The sequence below is a fragment of the Oncorhynchus mykiss genome, chromosome 19, assembly GCF_013265735.2.
Source record: "Oncorhynchus mykiss isolate Arlee chromosome 19, USDA_OmykA_1.1, whole genome shotgun sequence".
NCBI classification, from domain to species: domain Eukaryota; kingdom Metazoa; phylum Chordata; class Actinopteri; order Salmoniformes; family Salmonidae; genus Oncorhynchus; species Oncorhynchus mykiss.
The window spans coordinates 24,012,870-24,030,314 of record NC_048583.1 but is presented as its reverse complement, the minus strand read 5'-3'; the positions used below and the strand labels follow the sequence as shown (position 1 = coordinate 24,030,314).

General features: G+C 42.8%; 1 protein-coding gene across 3 annotated transcripts in view; it reads right to left on the bottom strand.

Moving 5' to 3' along the window:
• Nucleotides 1-562: 562 nt before the first annotated feature.
• Nucleotides 563-17,445, bottom strand: part of wdhd1 (WD repeat and HMG-box DNA binding protein 1) — a 43,287-nt gene continuing 26,404 nt past the window's right edge. For all 3 annotated transcript variants that reach the window (XM_036954471.1, XM_036954473.1, XM_036954472.1), the window contains exons 14-26: nt 16,987-17,228; nt 16,658-16,795; nt 14,548-14,704; nt 13,764-13,878; nt 12,442-12,573; nt 11,819-12,039; nt 11,180-11,319; nt 7,488-7,547; nt 7,115-7,146; nt 6,786-6,965; nt 6,428-6,570; nt 5,907-6,042; nt 563-1,764 (exon numbers count right to left, since the gene is read on the bottom strand). In XM_036954471.1, the coding sequence (XP_036810366.1) occupies nt 1,558-1,764; nt 5,907-6,042; nt 6,428-6,570; nt 6,786-6,965; nt 7,115-7,146; nt 7,488-7,547; nt 11,180-11,319; nt 11,819-12,039; nt 12,442-12,573; nt 13,764-13,878; nt 14,548-14,704; nt 16,658-16,795; nt 16,987-17,228 (1,903 nt within the window). In that variant the 3' untranslated portion in view covers nt 563-1,557. The remainder of the gene's footprint in view (nt 1,765-5,906; nt 6,043-6,427; nt 6,571-6,785; nt 6,966-7,114; nt 7,147-7,487; nt 7,548-11,179; nt 11,320-11,818; nt 12,040-12,441; nt 12,574-13,763; nt 13,879-14,547; nt 14,705-16,657; nt 16,796-16,986; nt 17,229-17,445) is intronic.

The following is a 17,445-nucleotide window of genomic DNA, read 5'->3' as shown; positions in this document are numbered from 1 at the left end:
AAGTAGATTTAAGATTACTTGAGTTGATTCATGTCAATCTTTGGAAAAGGTGTATATTTCCAGTGGTGGAAAAAGTAAGCAATTGTCATACTTGAGTAAAAGTAAAGAGGCCTTAATAGAAAACTACTGAAGTAAACGTCTGAAAGTATTTGCTTTTAAATATACTTAAGTATCAAAAGTAAAATTATAAATTATTTCATACCCTTATTAAGCAAACCAGATGGCACCATTTTCTTGTTTTTTTTATTCATGGATAGCCAGGGACACACTCCAACATCATTTAAAAACAAAACATTTGTTTTTAGTGAGTACACCGTATCAGAGGCAGTAGAGATGACCAGGGACGTTCTCTTGAGAAGTGTGTGAATTGGACACTTTTCCTGTCCCGCTAAGCATTCAAAATGTAACCAGTACTTTGGGTTGTCAGGGAAAATGTTTGTAGTAAAAAGTACATTATTTTCTTTAGGAATGTAGTGAAGTAGCAGTAGTCAAAAATATAAATGGTAAAGTACAGATACCCCAAAAAACAACTTTAGTACTTTAAAGTATTTTTACTTAAGTACTTTACACCACTTCTAAATTTCAGTGTTTTTCCTCAATAGTTTTTCATAAAAAAATTAAAAGTTAGGAAATCCCAGTGAATCACAGGCTACCACAATTCAGCTATTGCACTCTAACAAAAGACAGGGTAACACATCTGTTGTAGCCTACAATGGATAAATAACTTCAACTCATTATCAGTGATGTTGAATGTGTTATGAAGGTTATTAATGACACTGCAACACTCCAAGGTCTGTTTTGACTTGTTTTACAAATGCCTTATGTCTACCCCCTTCAAGTAAATTGTTACTGTTATATTCACAATCAAAACTAGTGATTGTTATAGGTCTATTCAGTCTCAACATGTAAAAAAAAAAATGTGTTAAGCTATTTTTAAACAGGTGTCAGTTTCCTTAATAAAACAGATAAGAGTAGCAGACCAAATTGTGCTAATTTGTATGTTCTTCTATAAAAAGTTATTTAAAAAAATTAAGACTGGATGAAAACATTTATTTTTATTCAATACAGTACAATACAAAAAACAAGTCAATATACTATATTGTTTTAAAAACAACTAAGAGGAAATTGGTGAACAGGAAAAATCTAAATTGAGATGCTGAACAGAATAACCATTTACGTGTGCCCTTATCAGTTGCTCTCTTCATGTTCTATATTTGTCACAGCTATTTCAAGTGCTCAGGATATTTCGCTTTGATGCCATCTATGAAATTCCTCTAACTCCTAGTTACATATCGGAGAAGAAATTATTCATCGAAAGGTCTGCATCACGAGCATACCAAACAGTGCTAATGAAACTGGAAACCTATGAGACAGACTACATATTCTGATGAAATGTTATACAAAAAAGGTCTCACAATCAGCACCAATCCACAAATGAGCATTATATAATATTTACTTGTGACCTATAACCCTAAGTAAACAGACATATGGAGCAAAATGTATATATATATATAAACAAATATATAAAAAAAATCAGTCCATGATGTGATCTTATGTTTAATTTTTGTTGAAGGCAAATGCTGAGAGCTTGGTTGAGGTGTCTAAGGGCTTTTTCTTTTTGGCACTGGTCTCGTCTGCCTCACTCTGTCTAGTCTCGTCTGCCTCACTCTGTCCGTTCTTGTCTCCCCTGCTCTCTTCTCCTCGCTTTCGTTTTTTCATATCCGCCACGTCTCCAGACTGTCCTTTTGCCCGCTCTGTCCAGGTCTGAACAAAAAAGAAGAGAGAAAATCATAATAGTAATAGTCAATATTTCTCTTCACAAGAGTCTTCAATTGGAATTCAATTGCAAACCAAATTCAGATGTGACATTTGTATCATACACAGCTTGACAACAAAGCACACGAACACACACATGGTCCCCAACTCAGCCATGCAGTTTTAAATTGCATCCTGTTATTTGTAATCACTACTGGCAGACAGGGACACTTCTTGTTCAGCAGCCCGGCAGCCTTTTCTCCTTGTGTTTCTCTCTGGGAAGAGACAAAAGGCCTGGGTAGCATCCCAAATGGGACCCTAATTCCCTATATAGTGTAATACTTTTGAACAGAGCGCAGTGTGCTCTATATAGGGAATAGGGTGCCATTTGGAACGCAGACCTAGAAGTAAATGGAGCCGTGATGAGTCATGAAGCGGAGCGCGTGGCGGCGGGCAGGGCCCACTCTCTCACCGCGTTCTCACAACCTCCCACTCCTATTCTTCACACCCGACTCACTGAATAGTAAATACAAGCCTTAAATGTGCCCCCAGTCGCCTGCAGTATATTTACTGGCTAATTTACAACCATACAACCCAACACACACCCTTTAGGAATCATTACCATAAGATCAATACACTGTGCCCACTACCCACAGACACACTGGGTTTCCAAGCAACAGGCATATAAAGCCTCCATCTCTCTCTGATCCCCTTTTCCCCTCCTTTAGGCTATGCGGAGTGTCATCCACTCCCTCCACTGAGTGGCTTGGTGTGTGCAGGGTCACGAACAGGTCCTCAACACAGGGGAACACAGATACAAATGCAGTGTGTGCAGGTTACTCTATCACAAAGGTAAAAGGTAAGTAATAGCACTATAGAATAGACGGGTTTAAAATAAGGCTAGATATGTGCACGGGGGGCGAGGGGAGGTCGGGATGGCTACAGGTGCCCAAGCACCTGCCTAAATATGTCCAACCATGACAGTGACCCTTCAAATTTGATTATATTGAAAACCTGTCTGTCTTTTAGAGAGGGGAGGGCAGGTGTGCAGGTCAGAGTCCAAATTGAGCACAAAACTGAGCAAAAGCCAGTCAGATCTACCACAAAATATAGCCTAGTGAATTACATTTGAACCAAGACCTCGCATAGTGAGGTAGCAAATCAAATAAAACTTTATTTGTCACATGCGCCGAATACAACAGGTATACAAACATACCGTGAAATGCTTACTTACAAGCCCTTAACCAACAGTGCAGTTCAAGAAGAGTTAAGAAAATATTTACCAAACAAGCTAAAGTAAAAAATAATAAAAAGTAACAATGAAATAACAATAAAAAGGCTATATACAGGAGGTACCGAGTCAATGTGCAGGGGTACAGGTTAGTCAAGGTAATTTGTACATGTAGGTAGGGGTGAAGTGACTATGCATAGATAATAAACAGTGAGTAGCAGCAGTGTACAAAACAAATGCAAGGGTCAATGTAAATAGTCCGGTGGCCATTTTATTAATTGTTCAGCAGTCTTATTTATGGCTTGGGGGTGGCTTATGGCTTAGGTCCTGGATGGCAGGAAGCACTACCCTCTGTAGCACCTTACGTCAGATGCAGAGCAGTTGCCATACCAGGCAGTGATGCAACCGGTCAGGATGCTCTCGATGGTGCAGCTGTATAACTTTGAGGATTTGGGGACCCATGCCAAATATTTTCAGTCTCCTCTTCACGATTGTCTTGGTGTGTTTGGACCATGATCGCTAGTGATGTGGACACCAAGGAGCTTAAAACTCTCGACCCGCTCCACTACAGCCCCGTCGATGATAATGGGTGCCTGTTCGGCCCTCCTTTTCCTGTAGTCCACGATCAGCTCCTTTGTCTTGCTCACACTGAGGGGGAGGTTGTTGTCCTGGCACCACACTGCCAGGTCTCGGACCTCCTCCCTATAGGCTGTAACATCGATGGTGGTGGAGGGAGTCGTGTTTGGCCACGTAGTCGTGGGTGAACAGGGAGTACAGGAGGGGGCTAAGTACACACACCTGAAGGGCCCCCGTGTTGAGGATCAGCGTGGCAGACGTGTTGTTGCCTACCCTTACCACCTGGTGGCCGTCCGTCAGGTAGATCGACAACTCAAGAGTTTTCAATGTAGAAAAGAGGAGCATCACAGCTTCCTAACAATACCAACAAAAATAGCACTGGTAGTCAGCGATACTGAGGTCTCCAAATATTAACATTAACCCCTTTCTGATCAACTTTAATAATGGACTGCTCAAATCATCACCAAAACCTCGGTCACACTAGTTGTTAAAGCACACCGTCTGGAATGTAACCCAACCATTTAGGTATTCAGTTCCAAGCCAGCAGATTGAGGAGCAGTTTGTTTGCAGCATGCAGGGTCTGCCTTCTAGCACTGTTTCATATGCTTTCAACACTTTGGTTACCATTGGAACCCCATTCCATTTGACATATGTCGCAACGGACTAAATATATTGACCAATCTTGTGGAATATATGATGGATACGCCACAGTGAATAGTGTTGTTGTGTATGTGTGTATGTATAAGCCCACACCAACACAGATGGGCATAAGTCTGTATACAGCCTGGGGTTAAGGGAGCGTTAGCCTGGGAATGGTAATTAATCACTCATTCCAACGCGTTAATGGAGGGGTTTCGGTGAGGACCACTGACAGCGACAAGAGGGTTCCTTCATTCCATCACCTCCCGGGCAATTCTACATTTACAATATAAAACCACACCAATTTGACAGGTTGTCTTAAAAGCTTTATTTAATGGCATGGTCTTTTGGAAAAATATTAAAATTGTATTTGAGGAATCTCAATACTGTACATGCTGCAGTAAAAAATGAACTTGTGTTGTACAGGTTTTTATTTTAAATTTAACTAGGCAAGTCAGTTAAGAACAAATTCTTATTTACAATGAAGGCCTACCCCGACCAAACCCTCCCCAAACCCAGACGACGCTGGGCCAATTGTGCACCGCCCTATGGGACTCCCGATCCCGGCCGGTTGTGATACAGAACCATGGCTCGAAACAGGGTCTGTAGTGATGTGCCTTAGATCGCTGCGCCACTAGTGAGCCGGTTAAGCAGCTTCCAGCCTTCTAGCAATGTTTTTGGAATTTCCTTTCAACTTAGACAACCAAGTGAGAGGAGTTCCTTACTAATTAGTGAACTTAATTCAACAATCAAGTACAAGGGTCGAACAAAAACCCGCAGAGACTCGGCCCTCCATGGAATGAGTTTGACACGTGGTGTAGATGAAGGGGCAGAGACAATTGAGACATGGATTGGGTATGTGTGCTATTCAGAGAGTGAATGGGCAAGACAAAAGATTTAAGTGGCTTTGAACGTGGAATGGTAGTAGGTGCCTGGCGCACCGGAATTAGTATGTCAAGAACTGCAACGCTGCTGGGTTTTTCACGTGCAACAGTTTCCCGTGTGTATCAATAATGGGTCGCCACCAAAAGGACATCCAGCAAACCAGTGGGCCATTGGAGTCAACATGGGCCAGCCTTCCTGTGGAACGCTTTCGACACCTTGTAGAGTCCATGCCCCACGAATTGAGGGCAAAAGTGTGTGTGTGTGGGGGGGAGATGAGAGGAGTCTTCAATAGATACAGGGGGATTTTGGATTAACTGTATGTGTTTGATAAATAAGAAGTATCTAAAGGGGCATTTCTGCTTTGGCACATGGAAATAAGGGGTCTTTCTTGTGGGATAAAGATGCTTCATCACTTTTAGAGTGCGCTTGTTAAGTATTTGGGCAGTAAAAAAAAAGATGGGCTCTATACTCCAGCAATTTCGATTTGAGATCAAATATTGAATGTTAAGCACAAAAACAGAATGTCACCAAAGATTTGGGTGTATTTTCATTCATACATTTTCAACCGTGTGTTTTGGGTCTTGTATTGCTAAAAGTTGACGCTCCGCCATCACAATGAGTCTGGAGGCATTTTCATGTACGCGTATCATGTATTTTCATGTTACTGAACACTTGATTAGAACCAGGTCATTTGAATACACCACATTAATCAAGTAGATAAATAATCTCTCTCACAGACAAAAGTGTCATAGCACCACGTGTTAATTAAGGAAGCACACACACACACACACACACAAGGTGTATAAATAAGGTGTCTTACCAGCCGGTCGTCTGCAGACAGGGTCCTGAAGCGGCCAATGGCCTCCTTGATGACATCCGTCTCCTCCAGATCGGGGTTGTCAGCCAGGATGATCCTCCTATTATCCTCCAGCCACAGCTGGAAGCCCGACTTGTGCCTGACATACACACCTTACATTAATTGTTGTACACCTACTCTCATTCACTCTGCACCAGTTTCCGTTATGGGCTCAATACACTCTACGCACAAAAGTACCTCGAACTACATAGAGAGCGATGCAAACGGAGCGCCGTCGCTCCATTTAGAATGGAATGAAGGTGGCCTGTGTGGTTCCAGCGGTTCCAGCCGCTGGAAACATGTAAGCCAGAGGGCATTAGTTCAAATCTGGCCCACTGTCCTTTGACTCACCCCATATTTTCAACACTCTTCAATAAAGCAAAATAATTCAAGGAGTGGAACTGCCCCACTGATTAATAATGAATAATAAAAGATGCATACATCTTCTCCGGTGATTGTGATTTTGAACAGTACTCATTACTCACTTCTTATTCTCAACATCTTCTGCTGGTGAGGCTGGAGGCGGTGCCTCGGTCTGTTTCAGCCTACACACTGCCGGCTCCCGCTCCTCCGCTGCTTTCTTATTGGCTGCTTTGGGAGCGTTCATGTGCAGCAGTGTAGACTGGGTCTGCAGAAGACAACAGCGTGTTTAAGTCACCAGCAGTCCAATTCATTGCACCGTAATGCTTATGTCAACACGGTCAAACATGTAAACGCTGTAATACTCAGAACCATTTATTCAGATTCAGATCCATTTATTCCCACACAACCAAAAGGTTGGTGGTATTTGATCACACAATCTCCTAACATTTCTTAAGCTTCTATCTGACTATTGTGTTGTACCTTGGTCTTGGGTCTGGGAGCCAGAGGCTTAAGGAAAGGTGTTTTGTTCAGTTTCCCCGTGGAGCCGGAGCTGCTCAGCAGAGCAGTTGGCTTCTTGCTGGACGACATCATGCTGTCCAGGACGTTTGTCACCCTGTTCTGACCCCCCGCCGAACCCGACCTCCCTAACCCGCTGCTCACCTGAGGTCAAAACCCAAGTATGATGGGTCACATGTTATGTATTTAACACATTCAATAGATACTTTTAAGCAAGAAAATGACACTTCCTTTCTAGTAAGGGGTCTCTCTCGATATTGGTTTAACCCGCCCCAAAAGCACAAGTGACTTACCTTGAAAGGGTTCACACGTCCTTCTTTGCTTACTGTAAGGAAGGAAAGAAGGCTAATGTTTAACAACGTGTGATAATGTCACGTATAACAACAGTCATTGCCAAGTATATTCTTGGTGTTAACAAGCGCTTCCCTTAGAATTTTGTCTTAGGCAAGGTTCAGGGCACCCCAAAGGGACTTCCTGGAAGCCCCAACATTTAAACTGAAAAGTGTCTAGATGGGGTGCAACAGACTTAAGAGTGTGTGTAGCATACAACTATGTGTTTATGTACCCATTGGGAACACTTGATTTTAGATTCATAAGGATGGCAGTGGACCATTGACTAGTGTATCCAGGAGAACTGAATGGCATTCCATGAATGCGTGTGCTCACCAGGTTTGGGAGAAGGTTTCTCAGGTGATGCAGCAGTCCCTTTAGCGAAGGGATTTAGACCTACAGGGTAAAGACAAGTCATTTTTATACAACAATGCACATAAACTCTATGTAAACAAGCCTGAAGTTTACTGCCTTAAATTGTGTTTAAAAACGCAATGTAGACCTACGAACCTTGACATTTTTTTGACTACCACTTCAGTGCGGCACCACTGGACCCCATGACAGAACATGTGCGACACCCACACTGCTCATTTTTATGCTGATGATACTGTTATTTACTGTTGTGCCTCGTCCTTTACAAAAGCTTTCCAGAACTTGCAGACTGCTATACCTTGTGTCAATTGAAGCTTATCCTCAATACTGACAAAACTAAACTAATGGTGTTTTCTAAATCAAGAAATAGACCTCTGAACATTTCACCTATTACTACCTGTCAGGGCAATGAGATTGAGACTGTAACCTCATTTCTGCCTTTACTAGACTAAGGGGATATTTTATATATGAATGCTTTCGCTCAGTGTTTGAGATCAATTGACACCCTTTACCATGGCGCTTTGAGATTTATTTTAAACTGCAAAATCCTTACTGCACTTTGTATACCAGGGTTGGCTGGCCTTCTCTAGTCACTCGTAGGCTCAGTCACTGGTATACTTTTATTTACAAAGCCATTTTGGGTTTACTACCTTTTTATTTGGGCAAATTTATTGTTCAGAAATGTGGTGGGTACTCTTCGTTCGCTGGACTTTATCCTGCTAACTGTTCCAAATGTCTGAACTGAATTTGGTAAAAGGGCTTTTATGTACTCTGCGCCATCATCTTGGTGCGCCTTGCAAAATACTTTTAAACTGGGAGAACCCGATTGGTATTTTTAAATCACTGATGAATGATCTTGAGACTGATTCCCTGACCTTTCAATGTTTTTAATTTGCTGTTCTTTGATTTTGTTATACTCTTGTGAATTCTGTTTTTTATTAGATTACTTGTAGATTTAAATGTTGTTTGTCTGTAATTTTGTAATGACTTGGTGCTGCCTATCTTGGCTAGGACGCTCTTGAAAAATATATTTCAAATCTCAATGAGCCCTTCCTGGTTAAATAAAATAAATAAATAAAAAAATCTAACAAATGCACATTTTTTTTTGCCTAATAATGCTGTTGGCCAAACACTGACTCAGTAGAAATGGTAGGCTATAGACTGTTGTGGGTACTTGGTAATTGGCTGCTCTTCAGTAGCTAACTAGAAATATATGTTTAAAATGTACACGTGTACATTAGTCCAAAAACAAATAGCTAATAAAATAGCTATTATAGCCAAGATACTGCCTACAATAGCAGCCAATATGTGGTGTTCAATGTAGGTCTACATTCCATGAGACTTCTGAAAACATTATGCAGGGCTTGATACTGCAGGGTAGAGGTCTGCGATGGACCGATTTCCTCATTCCACCCGCAAGCGCAGCTTTTCATACCGCATTAAACACATATGTGACGCAACTCAAAATGCGTAATAATAACCTAAGAAATAGGTTCAATTACCAGAGATTATCATATGGCCCATTATATTAGGCTATCGATATTCCTGGGCTATATCAGCCAATATGCTAGATGTAGTTTAAAGAGAGCAGAGTTGGAGAGACTTACACTTTCTCCTGAGCTACGTTTTAGAGCCTACCTTTAAGTTTCGAATTGGCTCATTCATCCACCCTCATCTCTCATGTAACTATCCCCCGGGTCATTGCTGCAAATGAGAATGTGTTCTCAGTCAACTTACCTGGTAAAATAAGGGTTAAACATTTTTATTATAATAATATTCAGACAAGACCAATATGGGTGATCAATATTTATTTCTAGACCATGTAGTAAACTATAGCCTAAATCATATCTAGGAAGAATATTTCCTTAGAAATAATACTGCCCTGTGCTTCTCCACACACGCATAGGCTATAGCCTACTCTATTTAATTGAGACCACAAGTACACCTGATCTCACACGTGTGGCAACTGAACTTGAAGCAGCAAGAATGATGAAAGCGAACACTTGCACTTTAGGAAATAGCCAGCCTTTTAGGAGGACAATTTGCATGCAAAGACAAGTAAACGGGTAATCAATCATTTTTTAAATATGTTTTATAAATGAAAGGCTGCAATGCTCGCTCACCATGGTAGCCTGTGTGCGTGTTGTGCCTTTTCCTTTCCTCTCATTTTTTGATTATACGGTGGTTGAGCGGTCTCCACTTCTTTCCATTATCAATATTTATTTAAAGACACTGTAAAAAACTATAGTTTAATCATATATAAGTTAATTTCCTTGGAAAGGTGCTAACTAGGAGAGGAGAGGTGGGATACTGAATTTGAAGCAGCAGATTTCTGAGTGTGTGTGTGAATAATGCGACAAAGATGTGCTTTTAATACAATAGGTGGCCTGACGCGAACAAAGCAGAAAGATGACCGTTTCCAAATAATGTGCAGGACAGTTAAAATATTTTAATCTGAAAGGTGTCTGTGTGACTGCCCGTTCCCACCTGCAGCAAGAAAAATGCAGACCGCACCGCAATGATCCCTGTTGGGACCCGCAGGTCTCACAGGCATCCGCAGGAATGCAGCCCTGATATAACCTGTTTAGTCACTTGTCCTTCAGACAAGAGGTGACTGAAAATGTTGTATTGTTTGATGCAAGAAACCACATTTTTTATTCCCATACCATTATTATTACAAAGAATCAGACAAAAATGTATGGTACCCTCTGCCGATTGGCTTCTTAGCTTATTCAAGCCCGTCTCAAAATACAACACTGCCCCTTTTAAAGAAGCTCTTTACCTGACTCACTTTTCAAAGAGGTCTAGAAATGTATGCCTACACGTTTTCTGCTCTTGTAGCAAGCAATCACTCCCCCATCGCTGACCGGAAACTTGACATTTTAACTTACTAACTAGCAAAAAACATGACCAAATGTGCACACACGGCAACGTCTTTTATCACTCGTGCCTGTCAATGCAATAGAGTCCTCATCCGATGCACTCTGCCTAATCTTTAACCGTCTAACATAACCTTCTGTGAAGGACTGTATTAGCGGGACAACTCTCTTCGCCATGTCTGTTTCCATCCAGGCATCCACCTCAAATGTTTCCTATCAATGCGCTCGCGACTAGCTCTAAGCATGTACATGCAAGAAAGTGTTCTTGCTTGGTTATAGTTGACCAAACGCTGTACCTAACTACCGTCGTAGTAATGATGCCTTAGCTAAGGAGACAACTAGGAAATAGTGGTTGTGCTTAACACATACAATTTTGGAAAATGTATTTGGCAAACAGTTTGTTCTCCATTTTCCTCACATCAGTGTTGTTAACGGACAAAGTGGTGCACTGCAAACCAGCTTGATGGAGGAAAACAGTACTACGACTACGTGGGGTGAGCGGGAGCTTGAGATTTTTTGTCCTCTGATTGGCTCAGCTCCAACTTCAGACAGTTGAGTCAAAAACCACAATGTGTCAACTAGAAGCCTATTCTTTGCGTATTTTGAGGTAGTTTTTCGTACCGTGTACTTTGACCTCAAATTGCATGCATGGTACACAAAATGCGTGCAGGTTGGCAGGTCTGCAAATGGAAGAAACTGTGAAGGATGTTGATTGTTTTGACATGCGGGAGATGGGAGGGGTGGGAGAGGAAATGGAGAGGGATTCCCTCGACTTACCTTGTCTTTTGCTCTCTGCTACATCCCCTTCGTCCATATGTTCTTCCTGACCCTGCTCTTCATCCACCTCTTCCTCCTGTGCTTGTCTGTGGCTGCTGTGTTGGCGATCTGCACCCATCTCACTGCTGCTCTGGCTGTACCTGGAATAACAAACAGATATTATCATGAATCCCAACATAAGGAATTATCTACACAGAATTTGATCTCAACTCATTCAAGTTAGTCTCAGAACAGATTTTTGGTGCTTCATGCAAATTATTAGGGCAGTGTTCAGTTGGGAGAAAACATTTTTAAACAAAGTGAAACTGAGTTTCTATACGAATTTCCCCAGTAAGAACAGATGGTAATTTTCCGTTTTGCTACAGTTTGCCCTACTGAACATGACCAGTTGGTCATGCCCAGGTACACACTTAAATGTATTGGTTCCTATTTTCAAACAAGGATACCAACCCTCACACACTGCTAAGCCAGTTTCAACCAACACATCCCAACATCATCTTAAAACCCAAAATTATTTCGATTTATGATCACTTCTTCTATCAACCATGTTATTTTGTCATTTTCATTATGTGACAACCACCAACATATGGTATGTATGTTTTCAAACATACAATAACAAACAAACACAAATGTACTTACCCAGTGTTCCGTCTGGTGTACTGGAGTGGCTCCTCCTCTTCCTCCTGGGGCTCCTCCCCCTGCAGCTGATTGGCCTTCTCCAGGGCCAGATCGCTGAGGCGCTGGGCCAGGGCCATGCGGCCGGACCGCGAGGCGTAGCGGATGGCCAGGGTCACTACGTTCTGGGTCATCAGCTCGGCCAGCTCCACGGAGCGGAACTCCCTCTCCAGCTTACACGACAGCTGCAGATTGAAACACCCAATGTATGGATAACTAATCATAGTAAAATACCTTGGTTAAATTACTGTATTAACTAAGGTAACACATACATTTGGTATGCATTCCAAAATGTTGGTTTTAATTTGGAACCTTTGCCTCACCTGTGTGTAGGACTTATTTTGATGTGAGGACCCAATGCTGAGGAAAAGTATTTTCAATAATCCTTTCCTGTGAATATGCCTGTAATTCTGTGCTGAACCAAACCCCCCAAAGTCCCAACAAAATAAATTTAAATTCTGTTGCTCTGGAAAGGTTAATGAGATATCCAATGTAAACAATTCCAAATTCTAATCCCAAACTAGGCTATGGATCTAAGGAGGGTTTCCAGGCTCGGTGGACCCATGAGTTGCTGCTACTGTACTCACGGCAAACATCTTCATGAGCAGCTCCTGCTGTTCTTTCTGGGCTTGGCTCTGGCCTTCCTCGTCAATCTCATAGCCACTGGACGACAGGAAGCCGTAGTGGTTGTGGAGGAGCACCGAGCGCCAGTACTGCTCCTGGAAGGAGAGAGAGGGACAGAGACAGTGAGTGGGGCTATGTACAGGTACCTACCAAAATAAAGGAAACACTTGAGTAAATGAAGCTCTTATGGTGTGGGTTGCATTTCCCTGGCATGGTTTAGGTCCACTCAACCGCTTAAGAGGGCAAGGTAAACACCAATAAATACACATTCTGAGTGATCAACTTCAACCTATGGTGAATCATTTTTATCCTGATTGGAGTGGTCTCTTCCAGGATGACAAAGCCCCCATCCACTGGGTAAGGAATGGTTTGATGAGCAAGAAAACAATGTAAACAATATGCCTTGACCATCTCAGTAACCAGATCTCAACCCAATAGAACACTTATGGGAGATTCTGGAGTGGCGCCTGAGACAGCGTTTTCCACCACCATCAACAACACACAAAATGATGGAATTTCACAAGTAAGAATGGTGTCGCATCCCTCCAATAGAGTTCCAGACACTTGTAGAATCTATACTAAGGCGCATTGAACTAGTTCTGGTGGCCCAACACCCAATAAGACACTACGTTGGCATTTCCTTTATTTTGTTACCCACATGTGTATGTATACAGGGTCATATATCAAAGAGATATTCAAGGACATTTCTGTTTAAAGGCTATTTGCAGGTTCTAAATAGCTGCAATGGTAGTTCAAGCAACACAATAGATCAACTATCAACTCTAGGTAGGCAGTGTCTCTCCAAAGGCTGAGCTGACTAGAATAGCATAGCATAGCATGGACTGTATATGTTGGCCTTACTGACCTCCATCGGGCCCTTAGCCTTTACTGACCTCCATCGGGCCCTTAGCCTTTACTGACCTCCATCGGGCCCTTAGCCTTTACTGACCTCCATCGGGCCCTTAGCCTTTACTGACCTCCATCGGGCCCTTAGCCTTTACTGACCTCCATCGGGCCCTTAGCCTTTACTGACCTCCATCGGGCCCTTAGCCTTTACTGACCTCCATCGGGCCCTTAGCCTTTACTGACCTCCATCGGGCCCTTAGCCTTTACTGACCTCCATCGGGCCCTTAGCCTTTACTGACCTCCATCGGGCCCTTAGCCTTTACTGACCTCCATCGGGCCCTTAGCCTTTACTGACCTCCATCGGGCCCTTAGCCTTTACTGACCTCCATCGGGCCCTTAGCCTTTACTGACCTCCATCGGGCCCTTAGCCTTTACTGACCTCCATCTGGCCCTTCTCTGTGGTGGTCTGACAGAGGGGCAGCTTGAAGGGAAGGACGGCCACAGCAGGCCTGGGCAACGTGGGGGGGTACCGGGACCCTTTACATGGGATACACCTGGAGGAAAGAAGATGAAGAGATGGATTAATTATAGAATTTACACAACCTCTTCATTTTCTATTACCGGGTCTTTAAGGGCCAGAGTCCTGCTGTTTTTCATTCTCTCTCCATCTCATCAGGGCAATCAGTGACATACATTGATTAATTAGCTACCAGGTAGAAAAGAAAACAACGTGGCCTAGGGTGGTCTACCAGTCTAAGCCGCTGCCCCTGGCACACGTACAGTACTAGTCAAGTTTGGACATACCTACTCATTCAAGGGTTTTTCTTTATTTGTACTATTTTCTACATTGTAGAATAATAGTGAAGACATCAAAACTATAAAACACATATGGGATCACGTAGTAACCAAAAATGTGCTAAACAAATCAAAATATATATTATATTCTTCAAAGTAGCCACCCTTTGCCTTGATGACAGCTTTGCACTCTTGGCATTGTCTCAACCAGCTGCATGAGGTAGTCACCTGGAATGCATTTCAATTAACAGGTGTGTCTTGTTAAAAGTTTATTTGTGGAATTTATTTCCTTATTAATGCCTTTGAGCCAATCAGTTGTGCTGTCACAAGGTAGGGGTGGTATACAGAAGATACCCCTATTTGGTAAAAGACCAATTCCATATTATAGCAAGAACAGCTCAAATATGCAAAGAGAAAAACCACTTTACCTGAGCTGCTGGGGGTTCTCATGCACTCCCACCACCCAGTAGTGGTCTGACTTGCCCTTGCAGTTATCCCTGGTGTTACACACAGGTGTCCACATGTTTCCCAAGGAGCGGTTTAGCAGGCGCACCACACCCTCAGAGTCAATGAAGCATGGGGTTCCTGGAAAACAAGTAATGAATAAGTGATGTGCAAGAGATTGTTAGAATGAAGATGGCTCTGTACACTGATCAGTTTGGCATTTTCCCCACTGATGGTTAAGGTAAGGATCTGGGGAGAGCAGGCTGATCCTAGATCTGTGCCTAGGGCTGTTGCGGTGATCGTATTAGCGGTACACCGGCAGTCATGAGTCATGGACATGCTTCGTCTTTGGTAATACCCAACTTGCAAACGACTCAGTTCAACAGCAGGTTGAAACGGAGTGTAGAACATGGTCATTGTAGATGTTTCAAAGCCTAACACAATGAAATGGACAGCTTTCTAAGGTGATGATTAATTCAAAACACCCATATGCATATTAGAGCTTACAGTATGCATACACATAGGCTTATGAGCCCAAGCCCGAAAAAATTATCTGAATTAAAATTATGGTTGAGCTGTTATACAGTACATAGACTACCGCATATTATGCATGGTAGAAAAACTAAACTAAACTGATTTATGATGTCTATGATAGATAATTGGTATAGCCTTTGATTGTCGACTGTATTATTATGCATACTGGATGGACTGGTTACCTTATGCTACGTTCCAAAATGTCTATCCATGACTCTGGGAGAGAACATTTAGCCCTAGGCCATGCTGTTGGTTCAGGGTTGGAGAGCCCATGGCATACAGAGTTTGGGCAAAACGTCACCTTTCGCACAGCGAGAGCATGCTCCTCAAAAAGTGGTTGATGAGTGGCTGCTCATATTAATTTGATGATCCTCTATAAAACCGAAGTAGCCTACCAATCATTAAAAAACAGACGCAAAAATACAAAATATGCATGTGTGAATAGCTGCATGCATGAACCAGACATATACATTCTGGCTATATTCAAAGCCTACTTTAGACCAGTCATCACAACGTCAGCCACCTACCATATTTTGCCGACCCAACGTAAAGTCCCTAATAGAAAACTTACTTGCATGACTTCTATAAACTGCATTGCTGACCATCATATAAGCTACACGCGTGCTTTCAACACAGTTACTGTAGGCAATCTCCATGTCCCATTCACAAATCTCCAAACTATCTTTGTGGAACTGGCAGAGGCTCAAAATGTAAGCTGCAGCTACTCGCTGTTAACAAAAAGGCTGGTACATTGTGTCCACAGACACGCTTGAGGAAATAGACATTTGAAACATCATGGGAAAATAATAAAAAGGAGGGCACAGGCTTGACTCACCAGATTCCCCGGGACTTGATCAACCGCGGTGCTATCCATGGTGCTATATCTCCGCTACTAGGCCTATTTGCTTGTCGGTTTGTTTAGCGGAGAATCGGATATGTTCCCCATGACAAAGTCACCACAATAAGCAGTAAAGTAAAAACAGCCACAACCTTCCGAATTCCCCGATAGCCAGGTGCAAGGGGAGAGAAAAGGCCTGACTTCTTTCAGCCAAAGGTAAGCTAAAACAAATGTAATTTTCAATAGGCTGTAGGCTAATAACCTCATAATATTGTAGGTCTACATTTAAACTAGGCTACGTCAACAAATTGTGTGTTGACTTTGACAGAACTTTGAGTTGATTAAATTGTGACAAATACAACAAGAAACCATAAACCAGATTCCTGTCCATATTTCTCCATTTACAGTGGTGTAATTATGTCCAATTTTCTTTGCTGGTATTATTTGCTTTTAAAAGCATTTCTGGTTTGAACAGGAATACCGGGATATTGTTGTAATTTTCTCGGGAAGGAAAATATGTAGACTTCTGGGAAAATATTAAGCCCTAATCCTTACCTTAACCATCAGTGTGGAAAATGCCAAACTGATCTTAGGTCAATGTACAGCGTCAACTTCATTCTACAATCTTTTGCACATCACTTTTCAAAGAGTTTCCCGTTTGGTGTCTACTGAACACGGCCCAACAGCAGCAAGCATTTGAGAGGAGGTGTGGCCTGACTCACCCTCGGCTGTGAAGCCTAACCATGAAAGGTGAGATTTGCGGGAGAGGGGGAGGGGCTCCCCGTGGATGACCTGCCGCCTCTTCTGTCCAAACTGCAGCAGCTGGACCCCTAGGGCCTGTTCTCCGTCAAACCCTGTGCCTGAGGACAGACAAACACAATCGCGGTTAGATACGCCTTCTCAGAAGTAGAGCTATATTGCCCATCATACCCGTCATTATGTTTCTAAGAGGATTGGGACTCTGTTTAGCATCTGATGCTTGTTTTCTCTGTGCATTAGTATGTGTGTAGGTCCATCTGTGTGTGACAGCACACATGCACACGTGTCCTACCTCGGTGGTAGACGACGAGCAGTTGCTCCCCATGCCCAGCAATGCAGACCACGGGTCCGGGCAGGCTGAACAGCTCCCTCTGCATCCCTCCGATGGAGAAGAGGCGCAGCATGAGGGCACTGGTGGCAGCCGCCGCCCAGCCCTGGCCCAGGCATAGGGCCTGCACATCCTCCCCCTTGGGCAGATCCACCATCCACTCCTTGTTGGTGTCCCACGATGAGAAGTGAAGGCACTGGAGCTTACTGTGGAGGGGAAGAAGGGAGGGGAGAGAGAGATACAGTGAAGCGGCTTAGGTTCCGTTTGAAAAAAATGGGTAATCAATTTCAGTGTCTTCGCTAGATTGTGGTGCCAATACGAAGGGGTCTTTCACGAGAGACTTGGGAATATCGAAATTGATTTCCCTTTTTAATCCTTCAAGATGCAAAGTTGGTCGAGAACCAGTTTGGCTAATAAAACTCA